The sequence below is a fragment of the Rhinichthys klamathensis genome, unplaced genomic scaffold, assembly GCF_029890125.1.
Source record: "Rhinichthys klamathensis goyatoka isolate OS25496 unplaced genomic scaffold, OSU_Roscu_1.1 h1tg000005l_1, whole genome shotgun sequence".
NCBI lineage: Eukaryota > Metazoa > Chordata > Actinopteri > Cypriniformes > Leuciscidae > Rhinichthys > Rhinichthys klamathensis.
Genome location: NW_026606558.1, coordinates 1473072 through 1490184, shown reverse-complemented (window position 1 = coordinate 1490184; position 17113 = coordinate 1473072). Strand labels below are relative to the sequence as shown.

Sequence of the window (17113 nt, the reverse complement as noted above, 5' to 3'; positions counted from 1 at the left end):
CATTGCGGTCCTTGAAGTAAAAGCACAAACTTCACTTCTAGTGACAGGATACATTGGCATTGCATACTATAAATACAAAGCTAAAATAAGTTTCCACATTTGCAGTTTACCATCACAATTAAACATTCACGCAATACACTAATACAAAATCATCAATAAAACACCCTTTCTAATAACTTTTGACTTTCAAACTAATACCATTTCCACTTGATTTCCACCCCTTGTTTTTTTTTTTTTTTTTTTTTTTTTTTTTTTTTTTTTTTTTATTAGACATTAGACATAACATACAAACAATAACATGACATCCAAAAAGACAACAATCCAAGATTTTCCAAAATTAGTTTAACATAAATAAGTAAGAGACTAAACTAAAGTATAAAGAAAAAAGAAAGAAAAATATAAAAAATAAAATTTAAATAAAGGGGCTAAGTTTAACTATGTGTATAATATAATAGCTATGAGAAAATTACAAACCAGTAATCAGTATTGAAGAAAATGAGAAACATCATATAATTCTTCACTGTTCAATTATCTTCAATTCTTTGGCAAATACAATTGTATCAGTGCATTTCTTATTATCTATACATTTAAGAGACTCAATATACAACATAAAATCAGCCAAAAAAACCTTCAAACAAGGCTTAGAATTATTAAATTTACACTTATGAATGTGAAATTTACCTAATAAAATCATAAGATTAATCATAAAATTTACAGATGTAGTTTTTGACTCAAAATATATGATAACATCTTTGGGTGTTAATACACAATTATGACCTGATTTCCGTTGAAAATATATAGTTAAATTTTCCCAAAATTTTTTTGAATGATGACATTCAAAAAAAAGATGTAGAGTTTTTTCTGGCTGATTCAGACAAAATGAACAATTCTCATCAATCTCCATAAATTTTGATAAAGTGTAATTACTAACATAAATGTTATGAAGTATTTTTAAGTGTATTTCTCTATATTTGTTAGGTATGCAAAACCGAAATGGAAGCAACCAAGCTTTTTTCCAGATAATCTCTGGGAAGCAAATATTCCAGAAAAATTTCCCTCTAGGCTGAAAAGACCTATTTTTATAAAATATATTTCTAATAAATTTATTGGAGCACTTTTTACTATTAAGGTCTACACCATTTAAATAAAGTACAGGATCACTTCTACATATGTTAAGGGATAACATATGGCTTCTCATTAACATCATTAGACCTGTGGGAATGGCTTTTATCACAGAATAATATTCTCTATATTTAATAGGAAATGCCCACTTATTCATAAAACTTTCATATGAAAGAAACTGAGCTGACTGATCTAAAAGGTCAGACAAAAGGTAAATTCCTTTGTCTTTCCAACTCTGTAAATAAAGAGATTTCCGATTTACTGTAATATAAGCATTATTCCACAAGATTGCTTTATGTGGGGAAAAGTTATGTACATAACATAACTTCCAGGCCTTGAGAGCTTGTTGATAGAAATTGGATAATGTCACAGGCAATTTACTGATGGAGTAATCACATAATAACAAAAAGTTTAAACCTCCAATCTTTTTAAAAATATTATATGGAATAAAGAACCATATCGAGTCTGATTTAAGAAGACAGTTTCTGAGCCATTTGACTTTAAAGGTATAATTTAAATCGAAAAAATCCAGAAGTTCAAAACCACCTTCATTTCTTGGACCATGAAGAATCTCCTTTCTCAAATGATGATGTTTATTCTTCCAAACAAATTTAGTAAATAAGTCATTTATTTTCTTACAAATCGAGTCTTGAACAGAAAGAGATAAAGCCGGATAAACAAATCTAGATACCCCTTCTGCTTTGGTTAATAGGACTCTGCCTATCATAGTCAAGTCTCTTTGTAGCCAGTTATTAAAGATGTTTTGAGTTTTTTTAAGTTTGGGGGAAAAATTTAACTCTTGTCTCTCCGCTATATCTTTTGTTACAGTTAATCCTAGACCACCCCTTGTTTATTAGATTCTGGATAAAACCGGATATTGTCAACGGGAGAGCGGTGGGGCTTAAGGCGGGACATCCGCTTTTCTGAGGCGCGTCTGAGCTCGCTGATTGGTCACATTTGAAAAATCAGTTTCTGACGCAGGAGAGGGAACGTTTGAACTTCGAATGTTGTATACGGACAAGAACAAGGCAACGGCGGCGCAGAATTGAACTAAAACACCTCAACATGATTAGGCAAGCGTAAGTGTCTTATTCATATTTTGTACTAAAGTTATATTAAACTGATAGCGAATTATTAAATTTCTGTTTATTTCCAAATAACTGAGTTTAAGGTCTCACAAGAAAGACGTTAGGTCAGCTAACTTGGCTGCTAGTGTAACTCGCTCACGGCTCGTTGAGTTTATTTAGCGTTATTACCACTGTTTGTACTTTAGATCAGTTTATAATCCCGCATAATTTCTCATGTTTTCTATTTATTTTAGTAGGCTGACTATTTGTTGACCACATTATTACCAACGTGTAACTTACGCTAACCAACTTAGTGTTTCACGTTAAAATCAGTAGCTGCTAGTGACGTTAGCTGGTAACTCGCTATAAAGATCCTGTATAGCCGGTTAGGAGTCTTTCAACCTAAGCCAGACTCCTTCTGCTTGAACTTAAGTTATTTGCTGACTAAATGACGTCTGCATTTTTGCTTTTGTAACAGGAAGGGCAAGACCCCCCGCCGCCCTCCTCCAAAAAAGACTTCCAACAACCAGAAGGACCCTGTTGGAGTATGTTGTAACTTGTTGCTCACATTAAGATAATCAAAATCACGATAAACGTATTAATCTGCGATGTGTGTGTTGGCAGGTGTATTGTCGCGCGCGCCCACTAGGTGCAGATGATGAGGAATGCTGTATTGAGGTTATAAGCAACACCACCATTCAGTTACATGCCCCTGATGGGCTCAAAGCCAATAGGAATGGTGAATTCAAAGAGGTGAGTGCCCTCAAGAATTATTTAAAAATTGTATCTGATCTTTTTGTGAATTAGGATCAGTTCACCCTTATTCTGATGTCTCTCTAATACTGTATGACGTTTTCTTCTGTGCAATACAAAGGGATTTTTGATGCACGTAATGGTTAAATATTTCTATATAATAAAAATGGAGTACTAGGTTTGTCAAGCTTGTAAAATGACAGTAAAAGCACCGTAAATGTGGTCCGTACAACTTGTGTGCTTTTTCAATTCTTTTGACTCTTAATGAACTGCTTTCTCTCATTTGAAAAACTTTTTTGTTGTTGCATGGAACAGAAATATTCTTTTGAGTCTTATGGTGCTAGTCAGGCTTTGTTGGACTACTGTAGTTAACTAATCATTTCTGTTTCAGACACAATATTCCTTCAAAAAAGTGTTTGGAATTAAAACCACACAGAGGGAATTATTTGAAGATGTTGCTAAACCTCTGGTGGAAGACCTTATTCACTGTAAAAATGGTAAATATGCTCTTCTGGACACATTTTCTTTAAAAACACTATGGCTTGGTTTCACAGACAGGGTTTAGATTAATCTGGATTAGGCCTTACTTTAATTAGGGCATTTAAGTAGCTTTCATAAACAATTACAAAATACAAAAACATAAACAAAAAAAATTACTGGTGTGCATCTTGAGACCTATTTTAAGAGATGCCAGTGCAAGGTGCTTTCAGTTAAAATGGCTCAAACATGCCTTTTAGTCTGGAACTAGGTTTAAGCTTGGTCTGTGGTAAGACTGACTGCAGTTTTCTTTTTAAACTAGGCCTGTTGTTCACCTACGGTGTCACCGGAAGTGGTAAAACTCATACAATGACTGGCTCACCGGGTCAAGGTGGACTGCTTCCACGTTCACTTGACATGATCTTCAACAGCATTGGCCCCTACCAGGCCAAGAGATATGTGAGCGAATTCATCAATTTACTTTACTTCTAGACTTGCATAACAGAATAAAAGAGCATAAGTAAATTTTCCATCTTTGAGCTATCTTGATCTTTCCCTCATTAGGTTTTCAAGCCTGATGATAAAAATGGCATGGAGGTGCAGAATCAGGTAGATGCACTCTTGGACCGACAGAAGCGAGACAGTCAGTCAACTGTACCGAAGACCCCAACTACAAGGTTATTTCCATTTGAAATCAGTTACAAAAGAACGTAATCTGATTTAAACGAAACCCAATACATTTATCTGCTGTTCTTGTTTTGTAGGCGAATTGACCCTGAGTTTGCTGACATGATCAGCCCAGAGGATGCTTGTAGAGCAGATGGGGTGGATGAGGACAGCAGCTATAGTGTCTTTGTGTCTTACATTGAGATTTACAACAACTACATCTATGATCTCCTGGAGGAGACTCCTTTTGACCCAATAAAGCCCAAGTAAGTTTGATATTTAGTGGTAAATTAGTGATTTTCTCATTCACTGTCTTTGTGTGGTGTATGTCCTCGGTATACTTTATAAAACACTTATTTTATGCAGTACGGTTCAAAAGTTTGGAATCAGGTTTTTTAATACCGGTATATTTAATATATAGTAAATTAATACATTTATTCAGCATGGATGCTTTAATGATGATATATGACAGTACAGGCAGTTATTAATGTTATAAAAGATTGCCATTTCAAATAAATGCTTTTCTTTTGAACTTTATATTTATCAAAGTATCCTGAAAAAAAAGTTTCCACAAACTTTAAGCACCACAAAAGTTTTGAAGATTGAAAATAAGAAATGTTTCTTGTGCACCAAATCATCATCATATTAGAATGATGTCCAGGGTTCCAGACTGCGACCAAATTGGTCGCATATGCGACCGTTTTTTGAGAATGTGCGAGTTAAAATTGTATGTGGTCGCATTTGTGCGAATGGACGCTCGCGCAACAGAACGCCGTTGTATCAGCAGCTGCTGCAGTCCGTAACTTATGTTCAAAATGAACGAGTACATCATAAATTCATTTTCCAAACCGTGTTTTTGACTTATCCTGAATCCCTACGGTACGCTTATAATAAGTGTTTATATTCTGACTATTTTATACCGGGCTCGGCTGCGGAGTAGCCCAGTGCCTGCGTGACTCGCCATAGACATTAACGGAGAGAAGTAGCTCCGGCTACATTGTTCTTCCGCAAGACACGTGCAGTTTATTTATTGACGAACGTACACGTCACAAGCATTGCACACTGATGGTGAAACGCGCCAATTACGAATTCAGGAATTAAAGCATATAAAAATGAAAAGGTCTCACGAAATACCGAGCCCCTTCCTACGTCTTTTCAGCGATTAGATGATAGTAGCCTAATCGATCGACAGAGGAAAATTATTATAAAATGCAGAAGGTAAGGAGTGTGAGATTTCTGATTTTTGTTACAACTATAAACTTTGATAACGGAAAATCTGTATCAGCGTATTATACTACTCTAATCTTTTAAAATGTAATGCATACATTTGAATGTTTAATGATTTTTAAAAGATAGAAAGATGATGATAGATAGATAGATAGATAGATAGATAGATAGATAGATAGATAGATAGATAGATAGATAGATAGATAGATAGATAGATAGATAGATAGATAGATAGATAGATAGATAGATAGATAGATAGATAGATAGATAATTCAAATGTAAATAGATAGATGTATACACTCTAAACAATGCTGGGTTGTTTAAACTCAAATTTGGGTCAAATATGGACAAACCCAAATGTTGGGTTAAAAATGTAATTAAAATTTTTAACCCAACTTCAACTTTCACTTCCAACTGTAAAAAAATTATTACATTTTTATCCCAACATTTGGGTTTGTCCATATTAGACCCAAAATTGGGTTGAAACAACCCAGCATTTTTTAGAGTGTATAATTCAAATGTAAAATGCTTAAAATTACAGATTAAAATTACTGTCCAAAATCCTGAAATTTGGCAATGATAATTATCATATATTACATGTGTTTTTTTAATATAATATATTACAGGTATTTATGCTGCAACCCAGAAAGCCTTTGCTAGCCTTGGTCCATTAAAACCACTTTTCATCAGCATGCATTTATTAATCCCATGGCATGTAGCAAAAAAAGAAAGAAAGGTGCGACCAAATCATATGCTGGTGCGACCAACTGAGAAAGTTGGTAGCACCAGTGCAACCAGTGGAAAAGTTAGTCTGGAGCCCTGATGTCTGAAGTGTTGTGACTGAATATCTGCTGAATTTATTTTAAAATAATTTCTAAATTGTAGTAATATTACTATTTCACTGCATATTTGTCAGTATTTCTTTCTTAGGTTTTAATTTTTTTATTTTTATTGATACAATTATTTTAGGCAATATTTACTTAATTTAAATGTTTCATTGACAACACGTGGTAGATTTTGTACCCAACCCCAAGATAGTTTCAGTTTAGTTTAATTGGATTAATAATAAGTTATAGTTAGTAATATCAGTGAGCTTAGTTTATAGATAAATGTATTTTGTTTTTTCATTAGGTGGAATGGTGCAGGCACACCTCTGAGAAACACTGAGTTCATGTACGTGGCCAGTGAAATCCTTTCATAGATGGACTTGCTGCCTTTAAGGATTTTCTTTCCTTTGTGTAGCTGTTCAGCATGTCCTGTCTTTGCTTTCAATTGCTTTTAGGGTCTCTGTGGCTGCGTTTACACTACACGTCCTAATGCTCAAATCTGATCTTTTGACCATATTCAGGTTTTTTTGGGCGTGCCTGTTTACATTTACTTTAGACACGACTGGTATCCGATATCTGTGTTTACATTAATTTCCACCCAAAATGATTGTTGGTGATCTCTTTACTATGCACATGGTAGAGTGTCCATGATTATTTGCCAGCATACACAAGATAACCGCTATCATGGATGTTTTGCAGTGCAAAATCTGACCGAACAAGATAAAACAAATGAAAATTACCATTATTTTCCTAAATATCTATGGCACGTTAGATCAAGAATAAAGTAGCACTGTTTAAAAAAAAAAAAAAAGTTATGAAGTCGAATGAATTAGAGTGAGTAGCGAGTAGTTAGTAGTGAGTAGTGTTGGTTTAATCACCTCATTGCTGAGAAATATAATGTAGCTTTCAGTAGTGAAGCTGTTTTATTTATAAAACTCGCGGGGCAGAGTTCCTAAACCAGCTCCTGAATGTTTGTTAGCGCACAATTTCTTTCCTTTATAAAGTTTCCACCTCCATAAAAAAACCCTGCAAAAAACAGGCACATTTGCTTCATTAGACGACATTTAAAAAGCTAGCTTTGTGGGCAAACGTGTCGCCCTCGCCTTGTGATGGCTTGGAATTGAATATACGTTTTTAGACGCAGATCGGATGTCCAGATATGTATCTGATTTAAAACCACATTTGGAAGATGCTCAGGTTGGATGCGAAAATAGTTTCGATTTGTTTACATGTATGCAACAAATTCCGACCTGTCAGATGTGAGTATTTAGTGTTTTGTGCCAGTGTAAAAGCTTTTGTCTTGGCTGTCTGTTTTCCTTGCTGGTAGACACCCATTCAGAACTCGCGCTTCATTGCAACATGGCTGTATAATTTGTTTATTTTACTCTGTGGTAACAGAAGTTGATCTCATGCTTTTTTACATTTCAGACCGCCACAATCCAAAATACTGCGTGAAGATCAAAATCACAACATGTATGTGGCTGGCTGCACCGAGGTTGAGGTCAAGTCAACAGAGGAAGCTTTTGAAGTCTTTTGGAGAGGTAAATTGATGTAGATGTTAGCTTTTTTCAAATGGTTTGTTTGTGGTTGGCACGCAGAGCTATTGTATGAGCACTTCTGTTTTCTAAACAGGTCAGAAGAAGCGCAGGATTGCAAACACGCAATTGAACCGTGAGTCCAGCCGCTCTCATAGTGTGTTCATTGTTAAATTGGCACAAGCACCTCTGGATGCAGATGGAGACAATGTGCTTCAGGTCAGTTTAATTCTAATGCTTTAAAGTTTTTATTTTTTATCCTTTTTGCAATAAATATTTGCCAGTTACAAATGTATATATTTTTAATAATATAACTCTTATAACTGCTAGGTATCTAATGTTCAGACAAATGCCAGGTACCTAATGTTGTTCAGACAAATGCCAAGTGAACCTTTTCTTTTTACCCCATTAAAAATAAAGCATGTACATTTAATTTGTAAAAAATGTTTTGGGGCACAGCTAAACAATTGTAGTGTTCCTGATCTTCATGAAGGTTTAATGAATGTGATGTCTGTAGGTTTTTTTAACACCCCCTAGTGATCAACTAATGTTCAGCAGTTTCACCTTCATTTTAAACACTGTATTAAGTCTTTTGACAAAACCCTCTGAGAACCTGATATTTGGGGGTTATTTCACAGTGTCAAAGCTGAGACAAGTCAGAAAAAGCTTTTAAATGGATTGTTTAACAGACCCCCCAATCTTTAAATTGGACATTCCACCAAAACTCTGATGCTTCAAAAGCCTCATTAGTTCTTGCAGAAGCTCAAACCAGAAAAGGTTTTAGAATTTATCATTTTATTTATAATGTTATATAATATAATTGCTTTTTTTTTTTTTTGCTTGGTTTTTATCTATTTATCTATTTATTTATTTTATCTATTTTATCTAAGTATACTGATACGGCAGAAGCTCCAACGTGTTTATGTGATGCAGAAGACTGATTTCTGTTCCATTAGTTTCTGTTTACCATATTTGATGTGCTGTGCGTTAATTTTCATGTGTAAATAAAAGCCTAAATTAAATATTTTCTAAATATAAAGTGATTGTCTCTTTGCGGAAGACTTAGATGTCTTTTTGAAGCGTCAAAGCTTTGGTTTGGATGGAAATGCCTCGGGGTTTGTTAAAAATATCTTCAAGGAAGTTTTGAGTGACATGATGAGAGTAATTGAGACTTTTCATTTTTAGGTGAACTAACCCTTCAAATGTGACATTTTGGCCCTACATGTGGAGATGCCAAATTTGGGCTCTGAATTGTGAAAGTGGTACCACTGACCTAATACTTGATTTTAATTTATGATCTTCCCTTTTAAGGATAAGAATCAGGTGAACGTGAGCCAGTTGTGTCTGGTGGATCTGGCTGGCAGTGAACGCACTAGCAGAACTCGAGCAGAGGGCAGTCGTCTCCGTGAAGCAGGTCCGCCAATGGCACAAAGAACTGAAGATTGACTTTAGGATTTCAGAGGTGTGTTTTATATGAAGACCATATGTTTTTTGTTGTTTTTTTCTCGCAGGCAACATAAATCAATCTTTAATGACTCTGCGCACATGTATTGAGGTACTGAGGGAGAACCAGATGTGTGGCACGAACAAGGTATGTGGAAGATTTCAACTAACCATTTGATTCGATTTCTAAATTCGGCAACATCAAGGCACTCTTGACTTTTGTCCTCAGATGGTTCCATACAGAGACTCTAAAGTGACCCATCTATTCAAAAACTACTTTGATGGTGAAGGCAAAGTGAGGATGGTTGTGTGTGTAAATCCAAAAGCTGATGATTATGAGGAGACATTGGTAAGCCATATCAACAGGTCAAAAGATGGATTGTTCCTCTTGATTTATACTACTTGTACTGTGATATTTGGGTTTCTCATCTGTGTGCAGCTGGTGATGCGCTTTGCTGAGATGACTCAGGAAGTGGAAGTGGCCCGGCCTGTTGACAGGCCCATCTGTGGCTTCACTGCTGGTCGCCGACAGAGGAACCAAGCCTTCAAAGACGAGCTGACTCGAAGACTGGAGGAACGTGGTGGTCCTGTAGATGGAGGTATTTTTTTTTGTGTGTGAACTTAGCACATTTGAGATGACGTTACATTCTCAAATAATGTCCGTTTCTTTAACATGCAGGCTAATGTCTCTGTTAAATGTTACTGTTAATGTTACAATTTGTGATGTGTGCTTTTACAGAGTTTCCAACAGTACTGAACCAGCTTCTTCAGTCTTTTCCTCCACTTCCTCCCTGTGAGGTTTCTGGCCCTAATGATGACGTCACTCTACCCAGACTCATCGAGGCCCTGGAGAAGAGACACAGGGTTCGACAGATGATGATAGAGGAGTACAATAAAACAGGTAAAATCATCATTCAGAGCTGTTTATATTGTCCTTTATGTGCAACCTTTTTTTATTTTATTTTTATTTCTGGCCATTGTTTTGTTTCAGCCAACATGCTGAAGTCTGTGCTTCAAGAGCAGGATGGCAACATTCTCTCCAAGGAGAACTTCATCCATGAGCAGCGTGGCAAGCTTGGGGAAAAGGATAAAATGATACAGAACCAGAAGAACGAGATTGATCGTCTGGAAAAGAAATCTAAGATGCTGGAGTACAAGGTATTTGCACCATCATTGAGTCAGGATAAAAAATTAAGTGCAATATTTTTCTAAAGGGTTGTTTTCACACGGGTCCTTAATCCTTGAACGTTTGTGAATCTGAAAAAAAAAAATTCAAGGCCCTGGAAAGCTTTTGAAAATAAACATGGACGTGGAAAGTTCTTGAAAGGTCCTTGAATTTGAAGTTAACCAAGGTGTGGGAACCCTGTTTTAAAGAACTTAATACTTGTATAACAAGGATATGGTGCTGCACAATTAATTGTTAAAAGATCTCATTTCAAACATCCAAATGATCTCGTTCCTAAATGACAATGTCTACGGTTTAATAGACACAGGCGAATCAATCACACCAGAACATTCAAATCTGCGTTTACTCGACAACTGCTCTCGTTAGGTCAGAGGCAATGTATAGGTGTGAAACTGCTTCAGTCTTTTCAACCCCAAAGTATCACAAATATTTGATAAAAAAATACAATAAATATGAATGTGATATGAATAAGTGGAGTTTTGGTGAGCATAAGAGTCTTTTGCAAAAAAAAAAAAAAAAAAAAAAAATCTTATAAACCCAAACTTTTGAACTAAGTGTACACAGTAGATTTAACTGACATTTCACAACACAAACTAGGCTATGATAATTATGGTTGAAATAATTACTATTTGTTGCAACAAACCTTGACCTAACAAAAGTGTTGAATATGGCATGCTTCTGCATTGCTATTCTGTATGCAGATTGACATCCTGCAGAAAACTACCAACATCTATGAGGAGGACAAGCGATCTCTACAGCACGAATTGGAGAGCAGAGAACAGAGGCTTCAAAGGGAAATGTCTGAAAAGAGACGCATGGAATCACGTATGCAGGGAATCGTCACTGACGCCAAGCTCAAGTGGGAGAAGGAATGTGTGAGTATCTTTCCATAGACCATATATGTGACTCGGGACCACAAAACCAGTTGTATGGGTCAATTTTTTTAAATTGAGATTTACACATATGAAAGCTGAATAAATAAGCTTTCCATTGATGTATGGTTAGGATAGGACAATATTTAGCCAATATGAAAATCTGGAATCTGAGGGTGCAAAAAATTCAAAACATTGAGAAAATCGCCTTTAAAGTTGTCCATTTATGTTTGCGATTGTGCTGCATTCATTCACAAAAATAAATGTTTTATATATTTACAATAGGAAATTTACAATATCTTCATGGAACATGATCTTTACTTAATATCCTAATGATTTTTGGCTTAAAAGAAATAATCGATAATATTGACTAGGGCTGGGTAAAAAATATCGATTTCTCGATATTAATCGATTCTCATTTTTACGAACCGATATCGATTCTTACATCTCAAGAATCGATTAGTCATCCTGTTTTCCTTTGAATGAATGGAACATTGTAGCGCGCATCCCATCCAATAAATCGCAATAATCTTTGTGCTTTGTTACTATTGATACTAAATAAAGTCTCAAATTTCAAGTTACGTCCATTTTCTTACGAAATTCAAAAACATAAGTACCGTTTTGGCGCTGTGACGTGAGATCGCTCTGGCTCAGCTCAAGAGAAGCAGCAGCGCGGAGCGCACATGATCTCTTCTGCCTTAATACCAGTTACAGCGCGAAATAAACATGAATGAACGTCTGAAAGTGTGTTAAAAGAGAGTACAACTTATCGAAATCCGTATCATGTCACATGGAATCGCTCAATCAGTGTTTCAACCGTGGAAAAGACGTCAGTAAAACAACTTGTAACGTCACATTTGCCATGTAACGTCACATTTACCTCAGAAAAACCACATGTGACCATAAACTCGTTAGTCAGCTAGAAAAATTAACTCTAAAGAGGAGCATTTTGCTAAATATATGCACCATATTACATATTCATTATAATTTTTAATGTTCTTCGATATTTAATGCATGTTTGAATAAATCTGGCAAGTTATTATGACAGCCACCATTTAAATATTTATTTTTATAATAAAGTTATATGAAATATAAACAAGTGTAATTTAAGTGTTTGTATAGCTACAAATCAGTTAATTTTTACCTTCAATATTATAGTAGGCTACAACTGACTCCCATAGTTTACAGCATTAGTTAAGAGATATGTTTTCCTTGAGAAAATTTGCCATTTATTGTACCTGATATCCAAAATAATCAATATTGAATTGAATCGAATTGCAAGCTTGTGAATCGAAATCGAATTGTGAAATTTGTGTCAATACCCAGCCCTAATATTGACCCATAAAATGTATTGTTGGCTATTGCCACAAATATACCCTTGCTAGTTGTGACTGGTTTTGTGATCCAGGGTTTGAAATAAGTTTGTTTTGGGAAAGACTATCTTTCATTTCATTTGTTGGTGTAATTAATACATGGATGGTTTGTTCTCTGCAGGAGAGGCGGGTTAATGCCAAGCAGCTGGAGATGCAGAATAAGCTGTGGGTGAAGGATGAGAAACTCAAACAACTCAAAGCCATTGTGACGGAGGGGAAGACGGAGAACCGGCAGCCACAGCGGCCCTCCAGAGAAAAGGACAAAGTGCCCCCCAAGAGATCCGCCTCCCCGTCACCCGTTCCTGTACGTTTAACTGACTTGCGTTTCTAGACCGCCTGACCCTGAAAATTATGCCTAACCTAATCCACAAACCTCAGCTTTATTTGTCCATGCATGGTCTGCTGTGCAGTATGTGTGTATAATTACCCTGTGCATCTTCACCCCCCCCCCTTTTTAATGCTGTAAATGTTGTTTTTAATGTACTGCTGTTTGTTGCATGCAAACCATGTGTGAACTAATCATGTCACTTTCAGTCTCCCTACAATGGTTCGCAGTCATCCCTCTCCTCCTTGGAGCCTATATATAACTTCTCTCAGACGGTCAGGCCAGATCCTCACTTCCCCAGACCAGGCAGTGTCTCAGTGGCTTCCTGCATCTCTGAGTGGGAGCAGGGAGTCCCGCAGTCTCGCAGGCAGGGTAGCCAGTCGCCTCCAGACAGTAGGAAGAGAGCTCAGGGCCTTCCCGACAGTCTTAGCAGGAGAAGAGGCAGGTGTTGGGCCAGAGAGGTGCCTGTCCAGCCTGCAGATGTAGACCTAGAGGAAACGGATCACTGGGTCAGTGGAGTATCTTGCTGTAGTTGTAGGTAAAGCTTCAACGAGACACTAATATAGACATTGTAGCTTAATGTAGACCTTTTGATCTGTTTTTAAGCTGCTCCAAATATTATCCAGAAGATCTGAATGTAAAATTATAAGGTATTATGTGCTGCTTATTTTAACCATGTAATGGCTTTGTTTTGCACTTTTAGATGAATAAATTTGAGTTTTCATCTTCTCAATGTCATCCGTTACTCATAATACTGTTTAGTTGCTCTTCATACACTTTAGACAGATTATGCTCATAAGTTGTTGAAGCTGAAATTGTCAACTTTTTAAGATTTAATATCTGCAGACTGAAAAGCAGATTTTTTTTTTTCTTTGAAGATAAAGCGTCCCACTCTAATCTCCAGCTTTTTTCCCTTCTTAACAGCTTGGTACGTTTAGTTTGTGCTTAGAAATTCACTAACACACTAACGCTTCAGCATGCTTGTGGTCTGTTTTCTATTTGTCTTACTGTGTTTGTTTTAATTGAATAGACTGGGGCGCCGGTTCGGCCTCTACACAGACGCTCGCACTCCGCAGGTGGGGAGAGGTGGGTTGATCATAAACCCAGCAGTAATGTGGACCTGGATACAGTTCTCCAGCCAAACATCCCCAATTCCATCAAAGTAAACGCTCCTAATGAGAAAGCTCTGTCCAAGTGTGACAAGTACGTTTTGACACACCAGGAGGTGGCCTCGGATGGGGAGATTCAGACCAAGCTAATCAAGGTAGCTTCCTTTTTTCTGGTGGTCTAGCTCAGTCTGGTGTTGTATGTCTGCTGAAATTAAAAATTCTTTGCTCTTTATCAGGGTGAAGTGTTCAAAACTAGAGGTGGAGGACAGGCTGTTCAATTCACAGACATCGAAACGCTCAGGCAGGAAAACCCTGTTGTGGCCAGGTGATTGTTGCCAAGTTTGAAAGCTTTGGTGGTCATATATGCATAACTTGTAGGTCTCTGTGTAAATGCTCTATATTGGTTTTGTTTAAATAGTAGCCGTAAGAGGAGATCATCAGAGTCTGGCCCGGATGGTGAGCCTATGGAGGGAGACTGGACTGATGTGGAGACGAGGGTAAAACATATTCTGGTGTCAACTAGCTAAATGGACATTTATTTATTCCTGTGAGACTCTTCAGTGTCACATGATCGTTCAGAAATCATAATATGCTGTTCTGATGCTCAAGAAACATTTCTTATCGATATTGTTAACCGGTGCTGCTTAATATTTTTGTGGAAATGTTTTTTTCTTTCCTAGGATTCTTTGAATGGAATGTTTAACAGAATAGCATGTAAAATGTTTTGTAACATTAATGGCTTTACTGTCACTTTTAATGCATCCTTTTTTTGAACGTGTGTGCATGGATAGATTATGTTCCTATATTTTAAATGACAAATAATCCTGTTTATTGACTTTACTCTAGTGCTCTGTGGCTCTGGAGATGAGAGCTGGCTCAAACTTGGGACCTGGATACCAGCATCACGGATATTCAAAGTAAGCTCTCTATTTGTGTATCATTTCACAATCACAGGCAAAAAGTAACTTTAAAAACTGAGGACTAACCCCCTTTTGTTTCAGACGCAGAAAGCCTTGAGATTGCTCTCGCATTGCCATCACAGCCGAAGCCTCTCACTGTGTGCAATAGAAAATTCACTTTATAATATTTAACTTTTTTTTTTTTTAAATGCTTTTTATGTAAAAAATCTTTTTATAGAAGACTACACAAGTTCACCAAAGCTGTTTTTGTACTGCGTTTTCTACCTGGGTGTTGCCATGTAAAATTCACATTTAGTGTCGGGGTGGTTTTTAAAACAAAACAAAAAAAAAAGTGTTACAAATGTTTTGTTTTCTAACTGTCTCTTAAGCACATTAGCTATTTGCGTGTATTTTATATATGTTAATGTATACTCTTGAAAGTTGACAGTTAAGACAAACCATTTGCTGGTGTTTCTATAAGTCCTTTAGTAAGAGTCATTCTAATGACTTCAGTAGGCAGCATCTTGGAAAATAACTCTTTCCATGTAGTTTCATTTGTATGATATTGTTGCAGACACAACTGCTAATAAACAGCATATGATATACTTAATTCATAGTGGTGAATTTACACATTTGTCTATTCCTTTTACTTTTTTTGTCCATTTGTCATGCAGTTCTCTCAGCCATGAAGAGTAGTAGATATGATTCTATAAGAAATCAGTAGATGGCAGTAGTGTTTAAAATATTGAGGACAGCAGTTTTAATTCCTACAGTAAGGCTATTTATTTTCATGTAGACAATGAATACTTTAAGATGAAGTATGAGAGATGTGAGAAAGTGAAAAGTCAAGCAAAATATCAGAATGCAATGTTTTTATCAAGCTGTATTTATATATTTCAGATTATGTAAGGTTATCTGAATGTAAAAATCTTAAAAGAAATTAGCCTTAGTAATAGTGTTTTAGTGTAAAAGTCTCTCCCTTTCTGGCCAAAGTGTTTGCTTCTACATCTCAAATTATTTATTGTTTATTAATATTATTTTCATGAAATGAAAGTTTAACCTTTCAGGGGGAAAAAATACATTTTACAGTCATGCATGTTTGAGAAGTGACTTAGACAAATGAGTGTTTTAAGAGCTTTTTTTAAAATGTATTTTTATTGAATGTTCACAGGTCATGGTTTTAAACCTTTATTTAAAAGCTAACATTTTCTTTGATCTACAAGAACCCATGCTTAACACAAGGGCTTTGTATTATCTTGTTATAGTTATCACATTAAGAATATATGCATAAATGAATGCTAAATCAATTAATATCAATGGACAAATATTTAATTGAATGTCTGTGCTGTTAGCTTGTTATTCTGCTCGCAAAATATATTTTAGTTGGCTCTGCCTTAGTGAGCACAACATTCATGGCATGTAAATATGTTTCTGAAATCCAGTCTAAAAGAATTGTAATTATGCGCTAGATTATGAAATTGTGTTTACTTAACGCATCAAATCTGATTTGGCATCACTGACATGCTTTAAAAGACTATTTATTTACACAGGCCGGAAGTAAATGTGCCAATGTCATGCGTCTTAAATTTACACGTAATGTACAAACAACAGCAGTGTTTGTGACATTAGTATGACAGATGATAAAACCGGTTCAAAAAGCTTAGCTGTCAAGCTTAGCACTTGATTTGACCACTTTCTCCCATTTTGGCACCAACAAAGAAAAACATGAGGGCTGTGCTATTTTTGTTGTTTGAGTATGTATTAAATATTTAATTGAAAACAGAAGCATGACACCATACAGTCTCACAAAGATATTGGATCTAAATAAAATGTATTACCATAATATAATTGAAACTGTTCACATATCTCCCACAGATGTTACGGACAAACATTTCTACACATCTTTATGATGGTATGAATGAGCCAAGACCATCAGTTATTTTTCCTGAGAGTTCAATAGTTTACTTCATACACCAGGACAGACCGTTGAATTAAATTGCAGAAATTGCTGTCTTTGTATCCATGTTAAATATCTATTACATTAGGTGTTAAATGGTTATTAAAAAGGGTCATCAGCTTATTTAGGGGTTTTGCTTGCATCAAACTTTCCTTTCCAAATGTAAGACCACTGCATGTTTGTAATTGTATTTTTTGGTGGGTTACGGTCTGTTAGAATTGAGATGTTAGCAGGTGATAGTGTTTGCTGCTTTGAGTGGAAGCAATTTTGTATCA

At 35.9% G+C, this 17113-nt stretch overlaps 1 protein-coding gene across 1 annotated transcript; it reads left to right on the top strand.

Moving 5' to 3' along the window:
- Window positions 1-2650: 2650 nt before the first annotated feature.
- On the top strand, window positions 2651-15493 carry kif23 (kinesin family member 23; the record flags this gene model as incomplete). Its single annotated transcript, XM_056254506.1, has 23 exons — window positions 2651-2734; window positions 2814-2942; window positions 3334-3439; window positions 3742-3878; window positions 3984-4096; window positions 4184-4351; window positions 6444-6485; window positions 7568-7680; window positions 7772-7893; window positions 8986-9088; window positions 9186-9265; window positions 9347-9466; window positions 9557-9716; window positions 9857-10018; window positions 10109-10275; window positions 11005-11178; window positions 12670-12852; window positions 13083-13382; window positions 13904-14137; window positions 14219-14307; window positions 14401-14479; window positions 14829-14899; window positions 14984-15493. Coding segments are annotated over 23 exons (2952 nt in total), but the record flags the coding sequence as incomplete, so codon positions are not given.
- Between the last annotated feature and the right edge of the window lie 1620 nt (window positions 15494-17113).